Source organism: Pleurodeles waltl, chromosome 11 (genome assembly GCF_031143425.1).
Source record: "Pleurodeles waltl isolate 20211129_DDA chromosome 11, aPleWal1.hap1.20221129, whole genome shotgun sequence".
NCBI lineage: Eukaryota > Metazoa > Chordata > Amphibia > Caudata > Salamandridae > Pleurodeles > Pleurodeles waltl.
The window spans coordinates 540,601,257-540,613,881 of record NC_090450.1 but is presented as its reverse complement, the minus strand read 5'-3'; the positions used below and the strand labels follow the sequence as shown (position 1 = coordinate 540,613,881).

Sequence of the window (12,625 nt, the reverse complement as noted above, 5' to 3'; positions counted from 1 at the left end):
CTGTTGGCGGTGCTACCGCCGACCTCCGCCATGGCGGTAATTACCGCCAGGGTCAGAATGACCCCCCAAGTGTTGATCTGTATAAGGATACTTTGCGGGGCAGTTGGGACAGAAGCGGAAGAGAGTCCGGTCCATGAGGTTTGAAGATGGACGTGGTCAGGCCGACCAGGCCCCGGTGGAGAGTGGAAGCCCCGAAGGGCCACCGGAGCGCTTGTTTCTTCGGTGTCGATGTGCTAACACTAAACCGGTACCGAGCGCGAACAATACCGTCAAATTTTCCGATAACTAACTAACTTTTACGAATCGAAATACGGAGCGAAGAGGAACACGTCCGAACCCGATGGCAGAAAGAAAACAATCTAAGATGGAGTCGACACCCATGCGCAATGGAGCCGAAAGGGAGGAGTCCCTCGGTCTCGTGACTCGAAAAGACTTCTTCGAAGAAAAACAACTTGTAACACTCCGAGCCCATCACTAGATGGCAGGATAAAGCACAGCATGTGCATCTGCAGCTACACATGCCATCGAACATATATATATATATATATATATCTATATATATATATATAGATATATAGATATATATTAGCCATTCTATATATATGTGAGTGTGTACACACACACACACATAAATGTCAAAGCTGGGCATAAAGACCGGCAGGAAACTATGCTTAGGTTAATATCACTGCCTTCCATGATTAAGTGCTAAAAGAGTGACGGTCCGTAACTCAATGACAGCAAGTACATTTATTACCAAAACAAAGAAAACTGATACTCTGCAGAGTTTCCTCTCTAGAGCAGGTCTTCAGTAAGAAACAAAAATAAAAAACACACAATGGCCGAAAAACACATACAGTAGAAAACAACCTTTTTAGGTCGATCCTAGGCAGTGCATGCACTGTATCTTCGAGACAGGATGTATTCAGTTTGTGGGCTGACACTCTGCCTGTTTGCTTTTGATTCGTTCCTTGTTTTGTCTTAACAGTTCTTCTCTTGCTAGTGGCTAATGTCTTTTGCTTGTCCCTCCTTTTCATTGCTAGTTGACACCCACAGAGCAGGGACTAACTACTGGATGATTCCACTTGTGTGTTTTTTAGTGTATTGTTCAGGGACTTTTTTCTTTCTTTTCTGTGGCAGTTTGATGTGCGCGCATGACTTGTCTGTAGCTTCTTTCCTGTTTTAACAAAGCCCACATTTTAAATGCAATTAAAACTTTCCTCCCTCCCACTGCCTTTTAATGCCAAACTTGTGTTAGCGCTGGCTGTGCTGTGCTCTCCAAGCCACTTGAGCAAATCACGGTCACAGCCTTCTTTCCTCCGGCAGGCTCACTCTGCTCCCGCACTCCTCTCCAGCCTAAGGGAGGTCTGCCCCAGTGCTGCACAGGTTGTCTGGGATGTCTGTTCTCACGCTGCCCACCAAACACTGCCCTCTGCAGTCTTGCTCTGGCAAAAGGCTTCGGCTACGCTGTCACTGCACTCCCTCTCTCTTGTGCTTTTACCACTTCCGTTGCTGGCTTCCCTCTGTGCTGTTGTTCCCAGTGGCTGTCCTTGGGAGGCGGAGAAGGCGCGTAGTGGGGTGTAAGTATAGGACACTTCAGCATGGCTACCGGAAAGAACGGGCCACTTTGCCCATAGCCACGGGTATAGCCGGGTTACCATAGCTCTCGGACGTGCTGCTTCCAGCACATGTGCCCCAAAGACTCTCTGTCAGGGCCCGGTCTGTCCCCACCGCTGAACACAGGGAAAGAGCGGACACGCCTTGGCTCTTTGAAGCAGTGACCTCGACTCCTGCCAGCTTGGCACTGGTAGCACAGATATGTGCCGCAGTGCTGCAACAAATGCTTTCATCTCAGGCTAAACTGCTTATTTATTTTGTTTTACATTTACTATTTCTGTAGCCACATGCTGTGCGCCATAAGACACCGCCCCTGACCTCAGACCACAGAAGTGCAAGAGCAGACACCTGCTCCTCGGAGAAAACAATGCTTTTCTCAGATTGAAAGCAGCTAGATGCTGTTAGCAGACTGTCTTGTATAGAATAGGCACAGCACTGCTTGCGCTATACACGTGTGAATATGTCAGTAAATGTTTGGATTCTGGAAGCAAATCAAGGGAAATCCCCAAAATTACAACATTGGAATGAAATCCATGCTAACTAGCACAGTCATTATATGTAACAAGTCAGCGCCCCTGGGCAGTTCCTAAGTGAGGAACGTCACTGCACATTCTAATAAGTGGGATGGTTATGATGGTAATTCACTTTAGAGGAAATCACTGACCACAAAATCGTATTTTTTAAATACAGCCCTCCAAAGCCTGTGTGTATTAGCTTTCAGTTTTTCTTTTGTCTGTATAGAAAGGGGCGAGCAAGCATGATTAAAGATAAATTGTTTCTGCTGTGGCGCAGGGCTTTAAAACTAATCTGATGTGTTGTCATAGGGTTGTCTGGGAACATCTCATTGCTTTCTTATAATTGACTTCGCCTTTGGATATTTTACTATTGGCTTGAGGCTAGGTGAGGGGACAAAGTGGCAGTTTTCCATTGTCTGCGCCATCACTGAGAGTGCATGTTGCGCCCCAGCATAAAATTTTCCTGCTGCACGTCTTTCAGATTTTGGCTCCATGGCTGCTTTTTGAGTGACAATGACTGTCCCACTCATTCAGCCTTTCAGCCGGAGTGGTAGCTTGAAGACAGCTACTCTGCTTGTTATGCAGAGGCTGCCCACGAAGGGGGCATCAGGGGCTGGCGCATTAACAGCCACCGGGAACCCAGAAATTACTGGTTCAAGCTGCCTCAGTGGCAAACCAACAAAAGAGCATCCTGCATCCCCCTCGGGAGTAGTGGGGTGGGGGGTGCAAGAGCGCCAAGGCTGGCTCAAGGAAATCGGGCCAATAAGGGCCAGCAAGGACAAATGAATCTTACAAACCCTCCTATGGGGGGACACCGCTGCGCCCTCAGCTTGGAAGGCGGACTAAAAGGATACTGCTGCCCATGCAGAATTTACTTTGTGGGGCAGGAGGGATAGCACACAGGAATTCGAGACCCACCCACCCACACCAGAACAGCAGCATTGTTGCAGGGCTGAGAGGGCAAGCTGACAGCGGTAAAGGGGGCACGTTGGTTGGTAAAGGAGGCACACCAGTGGGCGGTGTGCTAGAGAAAGGCTACTTACGGCAGGGTAAGTAGGCCGATGGGGGAGTAAGCAGAGCACTGCACTCGCAGAACGGACCCGCCTGTTGGCAGGGCACAAAATGGACAGACAAGGTAGCGAGCTGAGCCTAACAGCACTAAGAGGCAACCCCCACTCACGATTTGAGAAGGAACCAACAAGACTGGATGACCCCAAAAGCGGCATAGAGGATGGCCTCAACAACAATAGGTGTTAAAATTATGACAAGCAAATGACAAGGACTTGATTGATTTATAGCAGAGATGATGTCATGCAGCAAAGTTATGATCCTGGAAAAATTATTTATGTATTACCTATCAACTGTGATTTATGAGTTGTCTCTGAATTACGCTTTACAATCATGACGAAAGCAGTGTGTGGCCCTCTGAATGATTTATGACACTGTATTCATTTTTATGGCCTTGTCATCTGATTTATGACTGAACTCTGGGAGTTTGTGTCGCAAGAGTCTATGCATGTAATAAAACTGCGGCCAAGTATTCCCACAACGAAATGCAAACACATAAACATATATGGGGAATTACATTAATTGGACTGGGCCAAGTGCGGGGGTTATTAGCGTCAGTACGGGTGAACTGACTCTTTGCTAAGGCAGTGTGAGTTTGTAATATTCTGACATCGCCAAAACGGGATATTGGTGGGCAATGAACTCACATGCTTTGCTGTTCCTCCAAACTTAGTGCTGCAGGACGGAGATACCCCTCAGAATCCTCTGAAAGCTGGGTTTTAACATCAATCTGCATTTTAAAATGTTTTAAATTGTGATAGTTTTCAGCCCATTGTGCTTTTAGTCTCCTGTATTTATTATAAAATGCCAATGCGGGGATTGTTTTAAATTGTGCCTGAGATATGGTATTTATTGTCAAATAAAATAGTGTTTACTGCCTATAAAGCACGTTGCTGATGGGTAGCAGACTCTTGTACTCCTTCTGCCCATTTCTTCCTCACCTCTTTTCTCTTCTTCATATGTGCTGTGTGTCTGCATCGCTGTCCTCTTCTCTTTCTTTTTTACCCCGCACCTCGTTGCCTTTTGCTCTGAGGTCAGCTGGTTCAAATCATTTTGGAATGGGGTTTTCTTGCCACTCCTTTGAGTCATAAAGTCAGAGGTGTAGCTTGGTCAAAAGGTTGATGGGGGGAGGTGAGCTTCAGATTTTTCAAAAATGGCGCTGGCATATAGTGCACAACAATATCACCAAAAAGAACAAAATTGTAAACATGCAATCACTTCCAAATGGTGAGACCTATAGGCTATGCCTATGCTTGCTTTAGATGTCATGCACTTAGTAGCCCTGTGTTAAGCAGGTTTCACCTTTTAAACTGTTAAGTAGGGAGATGTTTTCCAAGAGTATTCTCTCAGGTGACTTACTGCAAACCTTTGAGAATTTCAGAAATTGGAAAATCAACACCCACGTGTAGTTGTAAAAGTATGAGATTTCAATTTTCTTTGTGATACAACCCGTATATGTGTGAGGAATAGAGAAAAATGAGAACTGATTCATGTAGCGTTTGAACACTTCAAATACTTCATGGTGTGTGCTATTAAAATTATGGGGGGGTGCTCACGCGTTTGTTGTTTAGAGTGTATTTGCATATATTAGTGCTTGTGTGTGCGTTACTTAGTTTGTATCTGTCTGTAGGTGAACACCTGTGAGTATATGTAAATGGCGACCTGCGAGTGAGTGTAAGAGTAAAATGGACACAGTCAAAGATGAGCTTCCTCTATACTTACCTCTCGTCCACGGAATCCGTAGCCTCCGTTACTTCCTCTGCTGCCTGCATTGCCTTTTTCTCCCTTGAAAGTCAATTTTCAAAAATCAGAAACACATCAAAACTCTTGTGACACCTCAAAAATATCCATTCAAAGTTGTGCAGATACACGAAAATCACTATCAGTCACATCAACATGGCCAACACTTCCCGGGACTAAGCCTACTCCAATCCAAACATCAATTTGAACCAACTAAGGAGGAGCCATGCAACCACCCTCCTCCACCCCCATGCCACAAAAGAGGTATCCCCTCCAAACATGTATCACACCCAAGGTTATCAGATCATTCTAGCGGCACCAAGAATGCAATGCTCCAGTCGTAGGCATTTATTTTACAAATCATTGTTCCCTGATGTATTCGTTCAATTGGATTACTATGACTACAACCAACAGATGCTTTAGGTAGTTTATTGAAAAGCACTGCTGACATGGAGACATCTGGTAGCCTTAATCATATCCCCACCTTGGAATGCTGAGAAATTTCATACGGGACAGACACAGACGCAAAGCGGCAATTAAAAAAATGCATCAACTCTCCATTTTATGGTGGCTTAGGGGTGGCCCAAATGTTGTCCTATTATTGTGCATTGCAACTACTAGTCATCAGTGATGTGCTGCTTCGAACCAGATCCTATAAATTCAGTGGAGAGGTGGCTGCAAATCCACTACACCGCTTACATGAAGAAGAGGTCCCCTGATCTCTCACCAGTTCCATCTACTGCAACCACAAATTGAAGAAGCAGCCTGAGGATTATCGGCTGGTACTGATATCTTGCACTTTGCTAAAGGCAGCTCACTGCTGAGCAATGTACGCTCTCTCTGGGGCTTCAAATGGTGTGATGTTATTGACATCATTAAACTACGAGATGTAGTAACTCAAAACAGAGGTCGCTAGTTTGATCTATATATCTGTTCTGCATGTCTTTCGAGCTCCACTGTGCCCTTTTCGCATATTTAAAGTCATGCTGTGTCTAAATTTAATCTACTTGAAGCAAAGCTGCTTATGGGTGAGATCTGTAAGACACAGCATATATCGACTATACCGCTCACTCGTTACCAACACTCCAGGTATGAACGTGCACTGTGAGAAACGTGGAAGTCAGATATTGGCCCACACAGGGAGGAGAAATGGTATGATGTCCTAATGGCCCTGACAGAAGCAAAAATGAAGGCCCAACTCACACTGATTCGATTCAAATATATCCACCACACTTGTCTGACACGTAAAGGGTTCTGAACCTTCAGAAATGATTTTTCCCTAAAATGGTTCAAATGCAAAGTCTCAGAATGTGACTTTATCCACATTACCTGCCTTTGTTTGGTGATACAGACCTTTAGGTGCGGAGTTGTAATCAGGTTATCACTGGCATTGGGGAGACTTATAGAATTTACATATAAGATGACCCTCTCAATATCCTACTTGACATAGATGCAAACAGACACACAGAGGCTCTCATACACATTGATATGATAGTCATCAAAAGATACAACACACATGAATGGCAAAATGTGAGTTCACAACATGACCTGGAGGTATGGGCTGATCACGGGCTAGACCACAATAAGACATATGAACTCCCAATATATATAGTACAGGGCTGCCCTCAAAAGCACCAAAAGATTTAGGAAGCTTGGAAAAACGATATAGGTATTGCAATGTGGTCCGCTTGAGAGGCAGATGTATGAGGCAGGGAAAGAGTATGGCAATGTCAGACTTACACTGTAAATTAATGTCATTGCTTATTGGAGACCAGCATTTTTCTGCTAACGGTAAAGATCAATGACTGCTTTGATTTCTTCACTGAAAATTGCAATAAAGTTTGTTATAATAAAAAGTAATACTTTCTTTTATAGGCAGTAGCTTCATGTCCAGTCATAATAGTTGTTAAATCGGATGATTTGCTTTTATCTGAGCAGTAATATTAACACCTTACCTCCATCACAATCATAAAGCAGCATGATTTCTTTACTATTGTCAGTAAAAAGTGAAAAAGGTCCCGCCTCAGACAGCACTAGCACTGTCCCTTGTAAGACATAGGGGGCTTAGATCCCGCCTATTTATTACCATTGCTTGGCTTCATCGTAACTCTCACTTCTTTGTATCATCACATTAGTCAGCCCCTGCCAGCTTCACTTCTTAGTGTGTTTGTCCCTTCCCCAAAGCACTGACCAAGTACTGCATCCTCTGGCACCCATGTCCTTTCACCACCTCGGTGCTTTCTTAAAATGTTAGTTGCAGCACACAATAAGAATGCATGTATTTTCTGTCCGTCTCTTCAATACACACCTGTAGCATCCTGCATTCTGTTGTTGCGTGTCTCTGTCTGACCCACTCCCTCCTGCATTCCATTGTCGCTTGCTCCATCCCTCCTACCCCACCACATGCCATTGTTGTTGCTTGCCCTGTCCCTCCCATTCCCTTCCACAATGTATTGTTGCATGCCCTGCCTTTCCCACCCTTCCCACAATCCGTTATTGCTTGCCTCGTTCCCTCCCACCCCTTCCTGCATTGCACTGGTGTTGCTTTGCTTTCATATCTGTCATCTACACCCTCCCACATTAGGCAGTTTTGCTTGACTCTGACCCTGCACCCTCCCCCTGTGGTTGCTTGCCCCTTACCCCAATTCCTCCACAACTGTTGCTTGCCACACCCACAACTCCCTCCCCCATCATCTCAGATGGAAAGTTACTGGTTTCTTTGATACCTGATTGCAGGATTCTAAACTAATTCTAAAAAAAAGACAATTTCCTGCTGGGACACTCCAAATTATCTCTTCAGTCCAGTGCATTTCAATGACACTTCAAGTACTGTTATGTGTCAGGAACACACCTGAAAAGAGGTACAGGGTTGTACCAACAATTTTATTGGCTTCATGGGGGCTTACATTGCTTAATTAGTAAAACAATAACAACAAAAGTTTTGCTCAGCAGCCACTGTCCTGCGCTACAGACGATTGGGGTTCAGAGAAATAAGGATTGTAATTTTGATTCCAACTCACGCCTCTTTCATCCAGCACCAGGCACTCCTTGCCTCTTTATCAAACTCTTGTAGTTTGCATTTCATCAGTGTTTTCTCTCTCTGTCACTGTTTTCCATCGTTTTCTTCCTCCTTCTTCCCCCCTCTTCTGTATTTCTCTCTTCTTTTGGGTCAAAATCTTTAGAGGAAAAATACGTGTCTGTCCCGAAAAATGAGAGCACACGGGCCTCACCTACAACTTCCGGCACAAGTTAAGCACTGTGCTTACATCTGATTGATTATGTGGTGTAACAATCAGAGCTGTCAACTTTGGAGCAGGGGAACAAGGTTCAAAAGTGTGTCTACTCAACATCCTGACACTCTGGCCAAATCACGTAATCTTCTTGTGCCTACCAAAAATGATTGTGCCCTTGTGTACCATAACTGGTGCTCATGTAAAGTGTTCCAATACCTTTGGGTGGAGTTTGCGCTATATAAAATTGCAACAAAAAAAATGCAATCATTCTGGGCTCTGGACAGAAGGTGAGCAAAAAGCACTCTAGTTATATGAATGTGTGCCTCTTAGCAGAACACTTGGGTTATCAATACTCAGGTACAATCAAAACAGTGCCTGCTACTTGTTACTTGACCAAAAAGCAAGGTACACAGGTACACAGGAAGAGTGATTATGTCCATTAATGCAACAGCCTTCAGTTTAGTCTTTGACCACTATGTGTAAAGCCCATGCACAATTGCACATTAAACCCAGAAGGTATGACTTCTGTTAACTGTGTCATGTAAAACAAGGAAACAACAATGAGGTTTGGCAGCCATTTTGTCCACAGAGGAACAAGGCCAGACAGGATCAGAGTACATGGTAAAAGACTACTTTTCACAAAAGTCATGCTTATCTGTTTACAGCGAGTGGCACTTCGACATATAGGACCTCATTATGACATTGGCAGTAAGTACTGCTTACTGCCATGCTGACCGTCGCCAACATACTGCCGCCGCAGCGGATTACCGCTACCCATATTATGACAAACACAGCAATCCATCACTATACAGCCACACACACAAGTCCGCCAGACCAAAGGTCAGAGATAAACTGGCGGTACCAAAACCCACACCGTTACGCCAACAAAACGACACCCACAACATTATGACCCACGAATCACCACAGCAGACATTCAATTGCGCTAAACCATTGGCGGTACAAACCGCTGCGCTCAAAATACACACACACATACAAAACAACACTACATTGGACAATTTGAATAACACACACCTGACACTCATACACACACCACACCCACACCACTATAAAACACACACCCACATTACCCACAACCCTTTATGACTACAAACAAGTGCCACCAGAGAGATAGCAAGACCACAGACAGGACCATAGACAGACACCACTATCACCTATACACAATCCACACATCTTACATCACACACCCCAACACATCACCCCACACACCCTCACCCACACCACTCACACTACACCCATGGCACCACAAAGACACCCCAGGTTCTCAGAGGAGGAGCTAAGGGTCATGGTGGAGGAAAGCATCCGGGTAGAGCCACAGCTATTCGGATCACAGGTGAAGCAGACATCCATTGCTAGGAAGATGGCGCTATGGCAGAGAATCATGGACAGGGTCAACGCCGTGGGATAGCACCCAAGAACAAGGGATGACATCAGGAAGAGGTGGAGCGACCTACGGGGGAAGGTGCGTTCCGTGGCAGCAAGTCAACAAATAGCTGTACAGAGGACTGGTGGTGGACCCCCACCTCCTCCCCACAACTAACAACATGGGAGGAGCAAATCTTGGCAATTATTCATCCTGAGGGCCTGGCTGGAGTAGGAGGAGGACTGGACTCTGGTAAGTCAAATCTCTTATTACTATCACGCCCACTACCTGCATGCCATCACGCTAGACTGCATTGCTGGATACCGCGTGATTTGCAGCTGCTCCGGCTCCTGTGCACTCTTCCAGGATTTCCTTTGTGCACAGCCAAGCCTGGGTCCCCGACACTCTAACCTGCAGTGCACAACCTCCTGAGTTGTCCTCCGGCGTCGTGGGACCTTCTTTTGTGACTTCGGGTGAGCTCCGGTTCACTCCACTTCGTAGTGCCTGTTCTGGCACTTCTGCGGATGCTGCTTGCTTCTGAGTGGGCTCTTTGTCTTGCTGGACGCCCCCTCTGTCTCCTCACGCAATTGGCGACATCTTGGTCCCTCCTGTGCCACAGCAGCATCCAAAAACCCTAACTGCGACCCTTGCAGCTAGCAAGGCTTGTTTGCGGTCTTTCTGCACGGAAACACCTCTGCAAGCTTCTTCACGACGTGGGACATCCATCCTCCAAAGGGGAAGTTCCTAGTCCTCTTCGTTCTTGCAGAATCCACAGCTTCTACCATTCGGTGGCAGCTTTTTTGCACCCACAGCTGGCATTTCCTGGGCATCTGCCCACTCCCGACTTGATCGTGACTCTTGGACTTGGTCCCCTTGTTCCACAGGTACTCTCGTCCGGAAATCCATTGTTGTTGCATTGCTGGTGTTGGTCTTCCTTGCAGAATTCCCCTATCACGACTTATGTGCTCTCTGGGGAACTTAGGTGCACTTTGCACCCACTTTTCAGGATCTTGGGGTGGGCTATTTTTCTAACCCTCACTGTTTTCTTACCGTCCCAGCGACCCTCTACAAGCTCACATAGGTTTGGGGTCCATTCGTGGTTCGCATTCCACTTCTAGAGTATATGGTTTGTGTTGCCCCTATACCTATGTGCTCCCATTGCAATCTATTGTGACTATACATTGCTTGCACTGTTTTCTATTGCTATTATTGCATATTTTTGGTATTGTGTTCATATATTTTGTGTATATTTGCTATCCTCATACTGAGGGTACTCACTGAGATACTTTGGCATATTGTCATAAAAATAAAGTATCTTTATTTTTAGTAAATCTGTGTATTGTGTTTTCTTATGATATTGTGCATATGACACCAGTGGTATAGTAGGAGCTTCACACGTCTCCTAGTTCAGCCTAAGCTGCTCTGCTAAGCTACCTTTTCTATCAGCCTAAGCTGCTAGACACCTCTTCTACACTAATAAGGGACACCTGGACCTGGTGCAGAGTGTAAGTACCCCTTGGTACTCACTACAAACCAGGCCAGCCTCCTACAAAAGGGCCCCTGCCTTCACCGCTGTGGAGTTGGAGAAACCGGTGGATGGGGTCCTACCCCAGTATCGAATGCTGTATGGGCCTCCAGACCAACAGGTGAGTACACTGTGAGCACGATGCATGGGGCATGAATGCATGATGTGGTGTGTGTAAGTGCCTTGTGTGTTTGTGGGGGGGGGGGGTTGGTGAAGGGCCCTGGGCAGAGTGCAGCATGTATGGTGGGCAATGTCTGTGCGTAAGGGGATGTGAGGGCTAAGGTGGGCCATGAGTGTAACAGGCAGGACGGTCTGATAGACACCTTTTCCTATGTATATTTCTCTGCAGGTCAGCGCCCATCATAAAAAGGATATATGGCGTGCCATCACCAAGGACGTGCGGACCCTGGGGGTCTACAGCAGGTAGAGCACCCACTGTTGCAAACGGTGGGAGGACCTGAGACACTGGGCAAGGAAGATGGCGGAGGCCCAGCTGGGAATGGCCTTCCAACGAGGAAGGGCTGTCCGTCAAACCCTGACCCCCCTGATGGCCTGCATACTGGTGGTGGCTTATCCGGAGCTGGATGGGCGCTTGGGGGCATCACAGCAGCCACAAGGGGGTGAGTACAGTGCCCCAATATACTACTTGCGCGTGGTGGGGTGGCTTCCAGGTGGGGGATGTGGGCCCGTGGGTGACCCTAGGCCACATCGGGCATTGCAGGGTAGAGCCCATGTTGGGTAGGGTCTGATGTAAACCTCCTCCAACCAAGGTAGTAGGCATCCACTACTGGGCAGGGGTCTGTGGGTCTCAGGTATGCTGCAATTGGCGTTAGGTATCCCTGTCCATGGGCTGGTGACTAGCACTGTGACTGTTAGTGCATTGCCTAGTGTGTAGGGCTGTTCCCTGTGTGTGTGTGTGTGTGTCGTGTACGCCAACAGTGGTGTTGTTGCTGCCATTGACCAAGGGTATCCATTGTCTCTCCTCCCCCTTTTTGTTCTGTTACCCTCTCCTTATGTGCATTAGCATCATCTGGCGGAGGAGCAGAGGCACCGGCGACGGGGAGAGCTGCATCCCACAGGGCCCAGGAGGCCGAATCCGCCAACGGTGAGGACACCAGTGGGACGGAGGGCAAGGGGAGCACCATGGCAGAGACTGGGGTGGACAGTTCGGACAGTGATACCTCCTCCGATGGAAGGTACCTGGTGGCGGCGGACACCTCTGTGCCCACCCCAACTACAGGTATAGCCGCCACCCCCGTCCCAGCACCGCCCTCCCAGCAGCCCCTCAGCATGTTTGCTGTGCCTGCTCACCCAGGATGTGGGCATCTCTTTCACCCTAGTCACCTCAGGCCCTGGCCCAGTTAACCCTGCTGCCCTGAGTGAGGAGCCTATTGACCTCCTGCGATCCATCTCTGTAGAGCAGTCAACCATTGTGAATGCCATCCAAGGGCTGGCAGGCCATTTGCAACAAAAAAATGCATTCCTGGAGGGCATTCACTCTGGCATGGTGGCCCAACAGAGATCAATCCGGGCTCTGGCCTCCTCCCTG

The 12,625-nt window shown here is 47.0% G+C and overlaps 1 protein-coding gene across 2 annotated transcripts in view; it reads right to left on the bottom strand.

The window, feature by feature from the left end:
- The window catches only part of LOC138265860 (collagen alpha-4(VI) chain-like), a 946,529-nt gene that overhangs the window by 135,703 nt on the left and 798,201 nt on the right, over positions 1–12,625 (bottom strand). For both annotated transcript variants that reach the window (XM_069213964.1, XM_069213965.1), the window contains one exon: positions 4,920–4,982. In XM_069213964.1, coding sequence (XP_069070065.1) covers positions 4,920–4,982 — 63 coding nt within the window. The remainder of the gene's footprint in view (positions 1–4,919; positions 4,983–12,625) is intronic.